General features: G+C 47.9%; 2 protein-coding genes across 2 annotated transcripts in view; both read right to left on the reverse strand.

Annotated features, from left to right (window-relative positions):
- The window catches only part of LRRC58 (leucine rich repeat containing 58), a 12,497-nt gene extending 1,407 nt beyond the window's left edge, over positions 1-11,090 (reverse strand). The window contains exons 1-4 of the mRNA XM_015409870.1: positions 11,056-11,090; positions 4,614-5,147; positions 3,240-3,368; positions 426-703 (exon numbers count right to left, since the gene is read on the reverse strand). Coding sequence (XP_015265356.1) covers positions 426-703; positions 3,240-3,368; positions 4,614-5,147; positions 11,056-11,090 — 976 coding nt within the window. The remainder of the gene's footprint in view (positions 1-425; positions 704-3,239; positions 3,369-4,613; positions 5,148-11,055) is intronic.
- The window catches only part of FSTL1 (follistatin like 1), a 61,177-nt gene continuing 52,660 nt past the window's right edge, over positions 9,720-18,236 (reverse strand). The window contains exons 9-10 of the mRNA XM_015409881.1: positions 13,313-13,410; positions 9,720-11,329 (exon numbers count right to left, since the gene is read on the reverse strand). Coding sequence (XP_015265367.1) covers positions 11,285-11,329; positions 13,313-13,410 — 143 coding nt within the window. The 3' untranslated portion in view covers positions 9,720-11,284. The remainder of the gene's footprint in view (positions 11,330-13,312; positions 13,411-18,236) is intronic.

The following is an 18,236-nucleotide window of genomic DNA, read 5'->3' on the forward strand; positions in this document are numbered from 1 at the left end:
CATTATATTAATATATTATTATATTATTGTACTTATCAGACAACAAAGGCGATAAACAAGCAAGTGCTGGAGCGCATAAAACCAGACATGTCATTGGAAGGAAAAACTATAAAACTGCGACTGACTTATTTTGGCCATGTCATGCGGAAGAACTCACTAAAAGAAAAGCAATCATGCATGGATTGGTTAGCAGCAAAATGGAATCGGGACACGAAACAATACGGTGGCTAGACACCATAAAAGTCGACACCAGCCTGAGCATGGAAGGACTCAAAGAAACAGTACAAGATCGGAACACGTGGAGAGTTGGACACGACTGAATGGCTAACGACAACAACATTATAAAATCTAGTCATTCATGGGTTATTAGTTATTCGCACTGACTTTTTAATGTCTTGGTTGAAGGCATGCTCTGCAGAACTCACCTCCGCATTTGGGGTTGGGGCAATTGCTGGCCAGATTCAGGTACCGGAGAAGATTCTCAGGGAGCTCGCCAGACACGTAGGGAATGTTGCGGGTCTTGATGGCGCGGCCGGCCAGTTCCTGGAGGCTGGGGGGGTTGTATGTCAGGTCGCGGACAAACCGCACGACCAGAGGATTCCCACGCAAGCTAAGCTCCTCGAGGTGGATGAGGTTGAGGATTTCCCGGGGAAGGTAGGTCAACAGGTTGTTATGGAGGCTAAGAGAACGCAGGGAAGGCAGCCTGGAAGCCAAAGGGGAGAAAAGGTAAGAGGAGGCAGAGACCATGCCAGGCCTCTGATGCTCCCAAACCCTAGGGTTCCCACAGGAGAAACCTCAGGGAGCTCATCTTAACACACCCTAATGTCCTTTCCACTATCTTCTCAATGTGACTGAAAAGCACAGTGCAGACTACCCTAGGATTTTACATCATGTCCTGCAGCTTCTTCCTTTTTGATTTTTTTGGTAACACCCAGCCTGAAGAAACTTGCATGCTGCGGTGGGTCACTGGGCTGGTACTAATGAAAGGTGGATTGTGTTTTTTTGGGGGGGAGTGTTGGGATTTTTCTATAGGACTAGCACAGCTGGCAACTTGTTTCTTTATGCAAGAGAAATACGGTCAGGAGGACGTGCATAGCTCACCTCTCCTTCCTCCCGCATACCTGCGCAGCCAGGCCCTCCTCAAGCCCCATCCGTTCGTGTGCCTTAAAGGAGTGCCAGTTGCACGCATGAGCTAGCCATGAAGGCTAGACATGAGGCACCCAGGGCACTGGGGATTGGTCTGGTCTGGTTTCATGGCTGCAAAGAAGACTCCGCCTCAAGGTGCAGAGGGCCACTCCTTCACGGGTCATCTAGATTCCCAACACATCCTCCTCTTTCCAATCTCTTCCAAAGATCTGAGAAGGGGTGGGGGTTGAGACAGAGGCACAGATCTCAGGAGCACAGAAATTCCTGGCGCTCTACCGCTGCGGAGCCAGGCGGAGACAAAGCGGGTCAGTTTGCAAGGACGAATCCCTCCAAGCCTCGTGGATGCTGGGATTGCAGGGCATTGTGTGGCTATCGTGAGTGGAAACTGCTAGGGAAGACGTCTAGCCTCGGACTTCCTTTCAGCATTGTGTTTTGCTGCCTTGCACCACACGTGTGTCACTCCATCCTCGCTCCACCTCCATGGCCTGGTTCCAACCTACCTGAGGGACCGCCTTTCCCCGTATGTTCCCCCAAGAGCACTATGGTCTGGGGCCCAAAATTTGTTAACTATTCCGGGCCCCAGAGACACAAAACTGGCCACCACAAGGGCCAGGGCCTTTTCGGTGGCAGCCCCTACCTGGTGGAACGAGCTCCGGGAAGAGATCCGGGAGTTCCGCAGGGCCTGCAAGACGGAGCTCTTCCACCAGGCTTTTGAGTAGGGCCCCCCCCTTGAGAAGGAACATCGGAACATCTGAACATTGAAGCCATAGACTGTCTACCAGGAACTTTCTTGGAATTGTTCCGTCATCTTTGGGTTTTTGATGATTACTGAGCACTTTACTTGTTAGGACAGGTTTTTAAATTGTATAGTATGTTTTTAAAATTATAGGTATATTATGTTTCATTGTAGCAAGTTTATCTTGCCTTGTAAGCCGCCCTGAGCCCTACAGGGGAGGGCGGGGTATAAATTAAATAAATAAATAAATAAATAAATACTGGATTCTCTCCCATCTTCCTTTTGGGATTGAGGGATTTCCTTTGTTTGCCCTGGACTTTGAAAGCAACTCTGCCACCTTTTAATTTTTTTTTAATCTTCCTTCCCTAGCAGTTTATCACACACGAAGCTGCCTTCTCCTGAATCAGATCCATCGGTCCATCAAGGTCAGTATTGTCTACTCAGACCTCTCCAGAGTCTCAGGCCATCACCCACTCAGGGTCCTTTCCATCACCCACTGCCTTTAACTGGAGTTGCGCGGGGACGGGGGGGGACGGGGACGGGCCTGAACCCAAGACATTCTGCATGCCAAGCAGATGCTCTACCACCGAGCCGCAGCCCTTCTTAGGTCTCTTTGTCAAGGACTCCTTATATTACTCTCGACAGCTTAGTAACTCCGCCACACCCTGTACTTTAACCCTTTAATTACTGCTACTGTGGCAGCAATTTACCAAATCTGTTCAGCTATTTCTGTTATTACAGAAATGGGGGAAGAGAAACTGTGGGAGGGAGAAAGGGAGTGCTGGCTCATGCTGTCTTCAGAAAGCCTCCCTCAATATCCCCTCCCCTTCTCTGCTTCATGCGTATTCAGCCTGTGTGCCTATTCCAGAGCTCAATGGCCATCTGCAAGCTCAATGGCCATCTGGAAGACAAACGTGTGAAGGGACTCCACTGAAAAGCACTCTTTGAGATAAGGCCTCACTAACACACTCAAGCCCACATTACGGTTGCATTCTTCAGGAGAGAAGCAGGCATGCCAGAACCCGCTCTCAACCCATATAAGACTGCACAATATTGTTCTCCTAGACGGATAATGCACTTTTGGCACAAAAAAACCCACATGTAGACCACAGGCAGGTATATGGAGATGGCAAGATCTGCTGTGCATTAAAATGGGGTGCACACGCTGCAAGTTGCTGTCAGTCACAGCTGCCCAGCGTATGCTGCAGGACGACGCACACAAACTGATGTAGGCAGGCACAACTTGCGTGTTTCTTCCTACTCGCAAATACCCTCTCCAGAAGTTGCTGCCAGGTTCAAAAGCAGTTGTTTAATCACAACGGACCAGGATTCCAAATAATAAAAGGGTGATACTCACTGGGCCAGCTGAGGGGGTATACTCTGAATCTTGTTATCGCACAGCACTAGGTAACTTAGCGAAGGCAGGTTGGCCAGCTCCGGCGGGATTGAAGTTATGAAATTCCCTCCAAGGTACAAAAACTCTAAACTGAAAGAGAAGTGGTGACGTTTTCTTAGTTAGCTTCGATTTCTCCCAGCATTTCAGCCCCAGGTGGTGCTTTCCCAAAGACTCCTCTCACCCACCCCCACCCCCATGCGAGAAGACACAAACAGGTATTAGCATATAAGCCACGTTTGTTTAAGATATCTGAACCTTTCTCCAGTCATGGTCTCCAAGCTGCTTACAGTGATATTTCCAAACAGGACAATATCAAGACCAACATACAAATAGCAAATCATACCACAGTGGCAAGAATTCTGCCAAAGTGTTTAACTTTCCTGAGCAGCTGTGCATCACGCAAGTTCCAGGCAGGTTCACAAGCCAAATTTTTGCTCACAAGACTCCACAGCTTAGAGGGAGCACTGCTCCAGGGGTACTGATCTCTGTAGTCTGAAGATGAGCTGTAATTCCAGGAGATTCCTAGGTCCCACCTGGAAGCTGCGCAATGCTCCCTTCTAAGCTGTGGAGTCTTCTGAGCAAAAATGGTACTTTCTGAGCTACTGGCATTGAAGTTGTGAGCGAGGGATTTGGCTACTACATAAATTAGTCTGCTCTGGAGCCCTCCTCCCTGAGTGAAGATGGAAATGTGTGAGCTGGAGGCTAAAAAAACCTGTGAGCTAGCTCACACTAACTCAGCTTAGAGGGAACACAGGGACTCCACAAATTTTGCTTTCCATATATGTATGTATATGTGTGCGTGTATATATATATGAAAGCAAAAAATGTATGTATGTATATCCATGTGTGTGTGTGTGTGTATATATATATATAAATGACAAGAAAACCCTCTAGACCAGTGATGGCGAACCTTTTAGCGACCGAGTGCCCAAACTGCGACCCAAAACCCACTTATTTATCGCAAAGTGCCAAAACGGCAATTTAGCCTGAATACTGAGGTTTTACTTTAGAAAAAACAACTCATACATTAACTTAAGATGATCCAAACAAAGTAAGGAAAGCAATCCCAAATGCTTAAAATTATTTGGCAGAGAATTCGACACTTTAATGATGGTCTGGGCCTGGCTGGGGGGATGGCACCGCGTGCCCACAGAGAGGGCTCTGAGTGCCACCTTTGGCACCCGTGCCGTAGGTTCGCCACCACTGCTCTAGACAGTAACAAATAGATACAGATATAGATGACAAGGAAACCCCCCTGGACAGTAACAAAAATACACGGAAGCCCCCTGGCAAAAAAGACCTGGGTGTGTGGGTGTGTGGGGGGGTCTCTCTCACCTGCGGAGCTCCTGGATGGCGGCGGGGATGCGGTGGAGGCGGTTGCTGCCCAGGCTGAGGCTGCGGAGGCCGCGCAGGCCGAGGAGGGCGTCGGGCAGGCGGGCGAAGCGGTTCCCGCTGAGGTTGAGGACGCGGAGGGAGCGGCCGAGCGGGGAGGCAGCCAGGCCCTTGGGCAGCGAGCCCTCCGCGCCCAGCCGGTTGTTCTTGGCCAGCAGCGTGTGGAGGCGGCCGAGCGGGAGCAGCTCCGCGCCCAGCGCCGCCAGCCCCGTCCCGCTCACGTCCAGCTCCTCCAGCCGCGGGAACCAGCGCGACAGACCGGGCGGCAGCCCGCCCGAAGGGGACAGCCACGCGCGGGGCATCCCGGGCGGCGGCCGCCCCCGACGACGACGACCCCTTTCGCGGCCTATGCGGCTTCCCGGGCAGGCCCGCGGGAGGAAGGTGGCCAGGCGCCCGGACTGAACCACTTCGGAGGGGAAGGAGGGGAGGCTCGGAGGGTGAGATGTCCCTTCGCGCCCTCGCGCGGAGAGCGCCAGCCTCTCGGGGAGAAAAGAGGCTGATCTAAGCCAGGCCAGGCCACGCCTTTCTCTCCGCCCCGCCCCGTCCCCCCCCGACTCTGACATCTAGAGAGCCACGAAAAGGGACCCTGGTCTGAATGGTATCAACCGCGTTAGCCTGGAGCCAAGGACCTAGAAGCTGTCGAGGAATCCCTCAGCAACTGCCACAGCCTACTTCGCGGGGGTGTTCTGAGGACATTGAGCAGGGGGTTGGGCTAGGTGGCCTGTATGGCCCCTTCCAACTCTGTGATTCTATGAAACTGTTCTCTTTAGACCCTCACATCTTGGTCTCACAGCCCTCCCTGTCCTTCAAAATAAGGGCAGTAGGAGAAAGAGTACAAACTCGCAGAGCTACAAAAGGTCAGGCCTACTGAGTTCTGCATATCCCATAATAAATATTCCAAAGAGAGCTTCACTTATTCGGGGGAGGGGGGGAGCATCTATTAGCGCCACTAAAGCAACAGAGAACAACAGCTAGGCCCTTTGGACCTGTTATTCATTCAGTGGATTAAACGGCTTTTGGCAATTAGCACCATGCCGGGAATTTCCATGAGGCAAAAGGGGGTGGATTTGTAGGGGGCAGTCCCAAGTTTGAAACACACAAACACACACACACACAGAAAAAGCAACTGGCCTTGCGTCCAGTTATGGTGGCGCAAAGAGTCCTTATGTTGCAATACCCTGGGTGTGTTGCAGAATTAGGGCTGGATTGAGCCTCAGTCCCCTGCTAACCCTCTGGTACACCTATGATACTCTAATTTCTATAGCAATGAGCCTCTATAGCTGAATCTGTGGTTCTGTTTCCCAGGAGTGCCGTGGCCTTTGGGTACAGATAACCCTGTACACGCCTTTTGCCTTACATGACATATGCCTTGTGGAATGTTTATACATTATCGAATTCTAAATAGCTAGCATATGTGAAGCTAGCTTCCTGGGATTCTCTTAGTCAGCATTGGGTGCGGTCAGACGGCGTGCGGGGAGCGGTGTAAATTGCTCCAGTCTGATGTGCTTTTTAAAAAAAACCTGGAAGAATTGCGATCACACTCACCTCCTTGTTCCGGATCGCTGTGCAGCCACATCTCTCCCCGTCCTCCACACAGGTTTTTTCCCCTCTCAGTTTGGGCATCTTTAGTATTGAAATTTTCGCACATGCGCAGAACAGCCATTTCCCCTTCAACCCAACTGCCGTGACTTTTCCCTTTAAACATTAAAGGAACACTTCCCTTTACACTTTTACCCAGAAACTGGCCTCCCTGAGATCCTGAACTCATCTATACAGCAAAACTAGCACCGTTTAAACTTTGGTTTTATTAACGCAGAAGCTCCGCCCAAGCACATATTGCCAGTGCTGAAAAATAAAAAAAAATGGTGGGCGAAAAGCAGAAGCCTCGGGCACCTTTCAAGCGGGGATCAGGAAGTGGCTCTACACCAGCGGAGGAGCAATCACATAGGGGAAATGCGGCTAGAACCGGAGCAGCAGGAAAACACCACTCGGGGACCTGGTAGCAAAATACTCCGGTTTAAAGGGGGGTTGGGACGGTTGGGGATGGGAGGCAGATGTTGGCTGTGTGATCGCCCGTATATACTCCATTTCTAACCGGCACGTATACCGGCTCAAATGGCGCGCCCATTGACTCTCTGAGTCAACCTAGCTTAACCCTTTCCATTACTTCCCTGACCCCAGAGATAGAAAGAAAGGGGCTGACTTTTGTATATGTCAAATGCTCGTCATGGACTTGACTGACAGTTACATTAGTTCCTGTGGTTGGAGATGGGTACTTAATGTCTGGATTTAGTTTTGTTCCTTGTTGTTCTGGCCAACCACCCCTTGGTTATGGTTCTGCTATGGGTCTTGACAGAACAACCAAGGATATCCTTTTCAGAATTACAAGTGCACTGTTCATGTATTGGGGGTTGTGTTGCAATATTTTATGTTGAATATTGAAATGCTACAAAAGTGTTTTCTGATTTAAGAGTGTGTAATGGAATAAACTGAATGTTGGTTTAGAACCTCTCTCTATGGAATAAACTGAATTTTGGTTTAGAACCTCTCTCTTTCCACAATTGGGAAGCCGGCTTCTCTCCCTCCCCAAAATGAGCACAGTGGAGGTGGGAGTGCATGAAAAGGTTCCTGCGCCCCTCAGTTCCCCATCAGGTGCCCCCCTCTCTCTTGCTGTCCTTTTTGTTGTTCAGTCGCACAGTCGAGCCTGACTCTTCGCGACCCCATGGAACGCAGCATCACGCCAGGCCCTCCTGACTTCTGTTGTGCTCCGGAGTTTGCTGGATTTCATGTTCGTTGCATCGGTAACACTGTCTAACTATCTCATCCTTTGCTGTCCCTTTCTTCTTTTACCGTCAGTCTTTCCCAGCATCAGGGTCTTCTCCAGTGAGGGCTCCCTTCTCATTTGTCCAGTATTGGGCTATTGCCACTTTGGTCTCGTATAAAGAAAGTGGCGCCATTACGGCCGCGAGCAAGGAGGACGGCCTGTGATAAGCTCTTATGAACAGATGGTTGCTTTTGCCTGAGTCAAATAAGTTGTTATGTGAACATAAGTTGTTATGTGAACCTTAAGGGAGTTATGGGACAGTAGTGAATGGTGTGTGAGTGTATAGGAATATTGTTGTATATCACCGAAATGACTGCATCTTTAATTTTTTTGTACTATGTACAATGACAATAAAGTATATTATTATGATTAAATCCCTGAGATGGTCTACTCTGACTAGCGCTGGCTCCCTCTTCCATACCGAGGTCTTTGCCAGCCTTGTGTTCATCATAGCCAGGGCCGGCCCAACCACTAGGCAAACCTAGGTGGATTACCAAGGGTGCCAGATTTTGAACGGCGTCCCAAAGATGAGAGGAACCTCCTCTACTGGCCTAAAGCAAAGCTTCACATCTTGCCAGGCTTCTAGAACACCTGAATCTGTTGCCTCTGGGCTTCTATAACATGATACAACACGGAAGACTTGGGGAGAACTGACCTGGTTTTATTTTTACATTCTTTCTATTTTGAATGCCCAGTTAAATAAATAAAATGTTCATTCCAGGCTTCTCACTTCAGAGAGCCAGTTTGGTGTAGTGGTTAGGAGTGTGGACCAGGTTTGATTCCCCACTCCTTCATGTGCAGCTGCTGGTGTGACCTTGGGTCAGTCACAAGTTCTCTCAGAACTGTTCTCTCACGAGCAGTTCTCAAGAGAGCTCTCTCAGCCCCACCTGCCTCACAGGGTGTCTGTTGTGGGGAGGGAGAGGGAAATGGACTGTAAACTGCTCTGAGACTTCTTCAGGTAGTGAGTGGCAGGGTATAAATCCAATCTCTTCTCTCTATTGAAAGGGTGCAGAGGATTCAGTGAAGTGCCTGGGGCACCAAAAAACCATGGGCCCAACCCTCTTTGTAGCTGGAGATATCCTGGTGACTGAACTTTCTATGGGCAATACAGGCGCTCTTCCAATAAACTATAGCCCCCCCCCCCCATCTTCTACTACTCAACATCAGAATACCCAGCTCCTGCGGTCCAATGCCCCAGACCTCTGACAGCTGAAGGGTTATGCTCTTACCAGGAACATGTGCTAGATGGTGTCTCCCACATCAATCCAAACTAAGCCCCACCCCCTGTATAGTCCCAGCCATAAACGTGGATTTTGAAGTGGAATCACACCTCTTCTCGGAGGCGTGCTTATCTCAAACCAGGAATGTGGCACTCCTCTAGAAAGCCGCCACACTGTGTCTTCTGGGTGGAACTTACGCGGGATGCCGGCAAGGTTGATTGCTAGCACCACCTGGTCTTAAGCCAGGTTTTCATCCCAGGTTCTGAACTCCTGGTGCGAAGGACAGTGCTGATTCTAAGCGGATTTCAACTTGGGATAAAGTGGGATGTGCATTTTGAAATGAAGGGGCGGAGCCTCCAACAGCCCCACTGTAGCTATGGGCCTGCATGTAGGTGGCAGTACTTCCCAGTAAGTCCTTTAGACAGGTGTACTTTTGGGTACGCAGAGGCTACAAAACCTCAGAAATTCAATATGAGCTATTTACAGCCAGTGAGGACAGAACCTATCTATTTTAAAATGCACATCCCACCTTATCCCACCTTGAAATCCGCTTAGAATCAGCACTGTCCACTGCTAAGCGCTCTTACTAGGAAGGAAGTCCAGAATCAATGTCAAGGAATAAAACTTCTCCAAGTCCTGACGTCATACCACCGCGCACCTATTTGTGTATGAGTTAAGGAGAATAAGTGCCTTTTCCAGAAGCTAACTTCCATTTTGCCAGTCCGCCAGCCCTTAAGGTCATAACCAGGAATCCACAACCCTCTTCACTCTAAAGCTACGAGCTCATCTCCCTTGTGTGGGAGAGTAAATCCGCAACAAACTCAGTAGCTGTCACCGTACTTCTGTCGACTCAGAAGTAGGCACTGCTGATTTCAATGGGGCCTGCATCCAAAGATGAGGCAGCGTCATGTACCTTTTCTTGGTCAGAGTCCCCCACCCCAATCCAGTTTCCCTTTAAGCAAACGAGTCTAAAGAAAAAGAAAATGACGACAAAGCTTTTTGACGTTTGGTATACCAAAATGAGGAGACTGCGATCCCCGATTTTATTGTCAGGATTCCTAAAATTGCATGGGACGGACTCTGGTCTCATGCCCAAGAATGCAACACCTCTCTTCTGACCCTGCTTGGGGCATATCGTTCCCTTTCAAGGAACGGGAAAAGCAAAATCCCAGCCGGGCAAGTTCCCCTTCAAACACCAGAGTGGTGTCACAATCAGAAACCCCAGGGCATCTGCATCCATTGTAGGGCTGCAGTGTCCAAAACTGTTCTCTGGAAATGATTAAATTACTTACTGAGCCTCTCCTCAGAAGGATACGGGGAGAACGACTCGTCTGTGTCTGCCAAAGATTTCTAATGCCTTCTATTTAATTGCCAGGACTGGCCACAGTCCCACCCCCCCCCCCCAAAGATGAGATCAAGAATCCATTCCTTTTAGGATAAACTCACAGGGCAATAGAAAGCAACAGAGGACATGTCAGTTCTTATTTGTTGAGGCAGGCAAATGCTGGACCTGCGGTCCTGTTCTGAAAAGCCCCATTCCCGCCATCTTCAGGCCCATTACGACAAAGGAGCTGAGATACCAGATCCTGGGAGGGCCTTCCAGTTCTGCGCTTCCTCTTGGGCGCTGCCATGATTTTACTTTTCCTTGGGGATACATGTAGCTATAATACAAAGCCTGAACCAGAAGTACAGCATTTCTTTTCCCAGTAAATATAAAACCATATCTATTAAATCCGAGATACAAAAAAAGCTCAATCAAAAGTCATTAATTAGAAAGAAAAGGTCAGTGTGCGTGTGATAAGAAAATATACTGTAGCACCTTTGCAAAGAGAGGGGGAAAGAAAATGAGGTCACTCGGGAGCCCGCAATGCACTGAGGCTGACCGGCTTCTGGCAAGGGGGGGCGGATCGGTCCGAGATCAAGAGGAAGCCCCCCCCACTTGCCAGTCGACTGACCGACCTCAGGGGGCCGGAGGCACACAACGTGGGAGCTGAGGTGAACAAGAGGCAGGGTCTGGATCGAAAATGGGAGGAGAGAATGAAGGGCGAGCGCATGTGCAGAGAAACTGAAAGGCCAGGTGTCGAGGTGGGAGGCCGCGAGGCCTAGCGACATTGCACTGAACTGATGCTTAGCGACAGGCACTTCCTTCCCAAGTTCCTGCAGTTGTGGTAGTAGTTGTGGACAATTCTGGGAGATTCTCAAGAGGCATTCCTTGGGAAGGACTCCCCTACTGGCAAATCAATCCCCACAGACCCTTTCAAAGGCTGCGGGTCAAAGGTGACGCTCCCCCGGAGTGCCGAGACCTCCAGCGGAACAGTGTGTGACCCTCACTCGTCCCTACCAGTGCGGCTCCCGAACCCTCTCGCGAAAGACCATTACGTGGGATCTTCTCGTTCCTTTGAATTTCAGAAGAATCACTTTTCTTTGTCCCCCTCCCATCGCTATACAATGTAAATATCTGTGACTGGGCAATCAATTCTAGACACGCTTGCATATTTAGATCGGCACTGAAGGAAGACCAGTGGGTGAGGCGGGGAACACACACACACCCGCCTTTAGACAGCCTCTTCTTACATCTCTTTGGTGCTCAATCGCTTAATCTTCTCAGACGTTTCCTGAAAGACAGACAGAAGGAAAGAAGTTAATGGGAGATTTCACACACTGGTGCCCGGGCACTCAGCGGACAGATCTTGATTTAGTGATGCTCAGAGTCATGTTACTAGGGTAGCTGGGCAATGCTTGGCAACTGGTGAGCAAGTTGCGGGGGGAAAGAGGTGGCATCCTGAGCAAAAAAATAAAAATAAAAATGAGGACCTGGCTACTAGCAGAAGTTCTGGCCATAGAGCTCCTGGAGATTCCTAGAGCCACCTGGAAGTGACAACACTAGTTCTAGAACTGCCAGAAACTCTATGGTAAGATTACCACAGAGTTTTTGGTGATTGCTACAGCCACCCTTGTCATTTTTGAGTAGCCCAGAACCGTCAGGAACTCTATGGACAAAACATTCTGTAAGCATCAGAGGCTTTCATTTTCTTTTTAATGTTTCTCCCCAGGACAATCCTGCCCCACCTTTGGCCCTGGTTTCTGCCCAATCATCGGGAGGCAAGGGCTGTGGGCTCCTTCCACAAGCAGGATGCTAGTCTTGTAAAACTGCCTTTTTCACTTTTCCCCTGCTTTCGGCAGCTTGGTTTGGTACTTGCCACAGCCCTCTTGAATGGCCCTGGTGTTTTGCAGTGGGAAGGGAAAGGGGCTTCAGAAGAGGACCAGAAGCCAATAATGATGTCTCCACCATTCTGTGTCTCTGCCAGAACAATCTCGAACAGAGTTTTACTTTTCTAAGTCCACTAAAGTCAACAGGCTTAGGAAGGTGTTAACTGTACAGGACGGCACTGCAATTTCAGCAGGATCCTGGTAGCACTTTGGTAGTGTTCTGAACCAGCTTTTTGCAGAAACTACAAAAAGCAAGAAAACCTTGCAGGCCACTTACAAGAAAGAATGTACATACGGTCTATCCATCACATCCCAGTCTGACAAGAAAAAAAACCCAAAACACTTCTCAAGATTTAAAAAAAACCAACACCTAAAATTCTGGGAAATATACTGATTGCAAAGGGGTAGACGTGTTAGTCCGTGGCACCTTAAAAACTAACAGTTATTTCAACAGAAAAAAGCAAGAGTCCAGTAGCACCTTGAGGACTATCAAAATTTGTGGCAGGGGATGAACTTTTGTGAGTCACACCTCACTTCTTCGGAGCATCTGAAGAAGTGAGCGGTGACTTACAAACACTCCAACCCTGCCACATATTTTGATAGTCTTTAAGGTGCTACTGGACTCTTGCTCTTTTCTACTGCTACAGACAAACACAGCTGCCCATCTTGGTTTATTTCAGCATGAGCTTTCATGAGTTATGTTCCCTCCTTCAGATATGTGGCAAGTATAGGACATCACGCTGGCCAGACTTATGGAAGAATGCAAATCAGATTGTCCTTCCTTTACTGTTTGTACAATTTCTACTTACGTATAAAGATTCAGCCCTCCATGAAACTCTTGTGTAAAACAAAATAAACCACACCATGCTAACTTATGCCATAGATTCTCTATTTCTATATAACATAGATGAAACGTAGCTTAAATAAACTTAACGATACTTGTACATCTAATGCATAACCCAACCCTCCTGAGTATATCACAAACTATTTTGAAGGCAATTAAGAACTTGTGTAGTTTTTTTCGTCCGAAGATGCCTCTCGTGGTTTGATGTCAGGTACGGCTGCAAGTTCTTCTGCCACGAGAGGCAGAAGTTTAGTTAAGTTTATTTAAACTACATTTCATCTTTATTATATAAAAATAGAGAATCCATGATGTAAGTTAGCACGGTGTGTTTTATTTTGGTTTACACAATCTTCCCCATGCACTCTTTTGGTTTACCCAACCTCCATGAAACTCTGGCTTGCAGGAGATCATACCCCTGGTTATCCCCAGCCATCAACACAACAACCAATGAAACTCTTGGCTTTCCAGCAGAATAAAAACTCTGAAATGAGTATGTGACCAGCACAGATAGAAGATGACTGGATTCCCGCAGGCCCATTCTCACCTGATGCTTCTGCAGCTCCTGAACGTATCTGGCCAGTTCCTCTTCCGTCAGCTTTTCTTCAGGCTGCTGTACCTGGGAAGGCATCTTCTGGGCCTTACCTACCAAACCAAGCCAAGTTTTCAAGTCACAGGCGACAGAATATGGATTGCTGAGAAGTTTCAGGGTAAGGGGGGGTAGGACAAAGTCATCGCAAGCTTCGCCACGTCAAGTTTAACAATGACCATCGGATCTGTGGCTGGGAAAGGAACATATCAACCAGGCCAAACACAAACCACAGAATATAAACGGCAATTAACTCGGTAAGTGGGTCCCAAAAGGTATAGGAAGCTCGTGAGTGAGTCCTGAAAAGTACAGAAAGTTGAGAAGTGGACCCTCCTTCAAAAAGCTTGAGAACTGCTTTTGTGGGGCAGAGAAGATGACTGCAAAGTCTTGGACCGGACCCTGAAAATACTGCTGCCTTTCCTTGCTGTCTGCTCTGCTATCTGCCACCACTTCTCCAGCCTCTGAAAAGCTCCAGGGTACCCTTGAAAGCAGGGGTTCTCAACCCTTCTGAGCCTGTGAGCACCTCGGGCACAGAAGGGTGGGCGCAACAACAAAACGGCTGCCCGAGGATGTGCCACCAACCACAAAATGAAAGCAAGTGAGGTTATGCATAACTTCAACAGCGACTCTTCGACATTTTAGGTAAACGCTCTATTTACCGAGATTTCTTATAAACAAAAATACCGTTTAAAAATATTTGCTGGTATACCTTCAGTCATGCAGTGAATACCCTCGGGCTGTGGTGCAAACTGCTGCCAAAGCAATGTTTTAAAAATCTGCACGGCCAATCAGGACTCCAATGGCCAATCAGAAGCCCAACTGGGCAAAAGCACCACCCGCCTCCTAAAAACCCTCAGCGGGCAACAGGAAAGATGTTGGTGGGTGCTGTGATGCCCACAAACACCATGTTGGGGAGCTTGCTTTCAACTCTGTGTGTTTCTCTGTGTGTGTGGGGAGAGGGTCTCCTCTACGGGCACTGACAATTCAGCACAATCCCACAGAAGGCTTGCCTTTTAAGTACATAAGAACATAAGAGAAGCCAATGTTGGATCAGGCCAATGGCCCATCTAGTCCAACACTCTGGGTCACACAGTGGCCAAAAATACCAGGTGCCATCAGGAGGTCCAGCAGTGGGGCCAGGACACTAGGAGCCCTCCCACTGTTGCCCCCACCCCCAAGCACCAAGAATACAGAGCATCACTGTATTTAACATATGTTGCCTCTCTGTTTTTCTGCTTTCACCCTGGATCGATGCCCTTCCTGCTCCTGGTGTTTTGTCGGGTCACTCCCCTCTCGTTTCTTTCTGCTGGGGGCCATTTGACTCAACCCTTCCCTTCTTTCCTGACACTCCTTTAGTTCTCGTCTGTACCTCGGCTGGAGCCTTTCTTCAATCGTGCCGAGATTTTGGAGGTGGAACCTGGGGAGGGTGGGGTTTGGCAAGGGGAGGGGCCTCAGTGAGGTATAATGCCATAGAGTCCACCTTCCAAAGCAGCAATTTTCTCCTGATCTCTGTTAGCTGGCAATTAGTTGTAATTCCAGGAGATCCTCGAGTCCCACCTGGAGGTTGGTAACCCTAAGCAGGACACCATTTAGAAGAAGAAGAAGAGAATGGATTTATACTCCGCCCTTCACTCGGAGTCTCAGAGCAGCATTACAAACTCCTTTCCCTTCCCCTCCCCACAACAGACACACTGTGAGGTAGGTGGGGCTGAGAGAGCTCTTTCAAGAACAGCTCTGACAGAACTATGGCTTGCCCAAGGTCATCCAGCAGCTGCAAGTGGAGGAGTGGGGAATCAAACCCAGTTCTCCCAGATTAGAGTCCGTGCACTTAACCACATATAATTTACTCAAGATACTTAAAAGACTAATTGGTCCATAATTATTAGTGTCATTTCGATCTCCTTTCTTATGGATGGGAATGATAACTCCAGTATCCCAACCGTTGGGTATCCTTGCTGTCCTATTTATTTCAGTAAATAGTTTGGCAAGCAGTGGAGCCCACCTATCTGAATTTTCTTTAATCAATTCAGCAGGTATTAAGTCAAGACCCAGGGCTGGGAGAGGTATTTAACATCTATTAATGTTAAGACTTAATGTATATAACAGAGGCTGATTTTTATGTTTACAGGTTTCAGTTCGAATGTAAGCTTTTATGAAGAATCTATACTTTGTATATCTGATTGGTCTTTGACCGTATTAAACCAATTCATTCATCCACAGCGGGAACATAATGTGTTAGGAACATGGAAGGACACAGCCAGTGTTACTCTGCCTGTGGCCAACGGTTTTGTAGCACGTTGAATTCTGTGAGATCATACGGCATGTTGCCCGTTTCTTTGATTTCATTGTGAGAACTTCCCTGAATGTAGTTGCGTTTGGTTCTGCTCTTGAGAAAGCTGTTGGTGAAACATGATTTCCTGAAGCTAGCCACCGCATTTGGGGGGGGGGGTTTGTCGCTGGAACCGCTTCTTTGACGCATCTTCTTACGCTGAGCGTATCCGGATGGAATGCAATCTATCAGGCCTCTGATTAGGAGCCGCTTCCAGCAACCGAACTGTAGTACTACTACACCACCAGCAGCATGGGACAGCCTGTATAAATGGACTGATGTTTACCAATTCTGACTATACTCTTTTGTGACCATTCCACCATGGCCTACTGGGATCTCTATGTAATATCATACCGCCACTAGCAATTTATGATTTGTTACTGTATATGATCTTCTATGACGTTAATAATTTGTGTTTTAATGTATTTTAACTCTTAATGTAAGCTGCCCTGAGCCTGCCTTGGCAGGGAAGGCGGAATGTAAATTGAATTAAATAAATAAATAAATATTGAAGAACTTCGGTGTCTTCTTATATTTTGTGAATTAATGTCATGTATAAAGGATGGCGTCTGTGAGTGGAAATTTGTGTGCCACCACTAAGTTCCATCATATATCATGAATACATTTTGTACTATTATATATTTATCTTAGGTCACAACATTTTTGATAATTACAATAATGCACATTAAGTGGTCATTAGTGTCCTTGTGGGCTCCCAAAGGAGACAACCCTGGGGAAAAAATTGTGGTGATAGCCACCAGGCTAGGTCCGCTTTTAGTGCCTCAGACAAATTAGCTTGAACCTCCGGCACGCAATGTCCCTTTGGTAAGGTAACAGAAACCTCTGTAGAGGTCTCACATGAGAACGTGCCCACGGCACAACATCCTGACAAGACACCAGCATCCCCAAAGGTTTTGCCAGTGACATGAGAGCCGTCCTGTCCTGTTTTAATGTCTCTCCCAAAAGACAAATAATCTTGCTTTCCCTCTCTTTGGAAATAAAAACTCTGTCCGTTACTGTGTCTATTATCACACCTAAGTGAATCAGTCTCTGTGTGGGTTGTAAATGACTTTTCTCTAGATTCACTATGAACTCGCGTTCCTGTAGCGTATTCACTGTGATTTGAGATGCTTGTATGCACCCCTGTCGCGATGTCGCCTTGATAAGAATATCGTCCAGATAAGGAAATTACTCTATCCGCTTTAGTCTGAGGGCTGCTACAAGGGTGACCAGAACTTTGGTAAAAACTCTCGGGGATGATTTGAGCCCGAATGGGAGAGCCCTGTACTGGTAATGACGACCCGCATAAGCGAATCTCAGAAACTTCCGCTGCTCCAAGTGAATTGGGACGTGCAAATAAGCCTCAGAGAGGTCTATTGAAGCTAGAAAATCCCCTTTCTGAATGGCTGGTAAGATGGAACGCAGTGTTTCCATCCGGAATTTTTGTCTTGAACATGTTTGTTCAGTCTCTTGAGGTCCAGAATGGCTCTGGAGTCCCCATTTCTCTTTGGGACCAAAAAGAATAGAGTATACTCCCTGTCCTTTTTGTACCTGTGGGACCAACTGTATTGCCCCTATATCCAACACTTTTGGATGGCTGTGATCATTTGGAGATGTTTTAAAATGCACCTGTGTTTCGCTATTTTTATCAGTCTGACGGGGTTTTTGGAAAAGAACTTCAGCCTGTAGCCATTGTTCACTATGTCTAGGCCGCAACGGTCCATGATTGTCATCTTCCCCCAAATGCCTGAGTGTCTCTGTTTGGGAAGATAGTCATGCTGAGGCACCTTTTTTGGGGCTCCTGTTGCTTGACTGTTCCCCTTTTGTCTGAGAGAAGGGTTTGGAACCAGACTGTCTGGGTTGCCACTTGGGTTTAAAGGGTCTATTAAGAAATGACTTCTGACCTCTTTTTTGATCCCGAAATGGTTGAAATCTCTTTCTGGACTTATTGTCCCTCTTTTTAGATGGTAACACCTTTTTGTCTCTATCCTCAACTATCCAGACCCTCCCCGAATAGGTTCCCGCCCTTGAAAGGGACTGAAGCCACCTTGGCTTGGGATGAAGAATCAGCATCCCAGAGCTGTAACCAGGTATTCCTGCGAGCAGGATTACTACATGCCATGGCCCTAGCTGACAACTGTAAGGCGTCCAGAGACGCATCAGCAGCAAACGCTATAGTTAATGCAATTTTCTTCAGTTCATCCTTGAACTCCTTAGGGACATTACTCCCAGCCGAAGCCAAGTTCTCTGCCCAGTCATATGCTGCCCTGGCAAATAAGGAGGCAGCGGTGGAAGCTCTCAAGGACTGAGATGAGGCCTCGAAGTCCCTGCATAGAGCCTGTTCAATATGACGGTCACCCTGGTCCTTGGGAAGACCCTCCGTGTCCATGAGCAGGACCACACTGGAAGACAGACTTGAAATAGGATCATCCACTATTGGTATTTTCAGTCTCTTAGTTGCTTCAGGCATTAGCGTATAATATTTTGAAACCAACTGGTGACTGGCTTTAGGTTTTGCCGGCTGCTATAATTCAGCCTTTATGATATTAAAAA

This window comes from Gekko japonicus, unplaced genomic scaffold (genome assembly GCF_001447785.1).
Source record: "Gekko japonicus isolate JY-2015 unplaced genomic scaffold, Gekko_japonicus_V1.1 scaffold170, whole genome shotgun sequence".
Classification (NCBI taxonomy): domain Eukaryota; kingdom Metazoa; phylum Chordata; class Lepidosauria; order Squamata; family Gekkonidae; genus Gekko; species Gekko japonicus.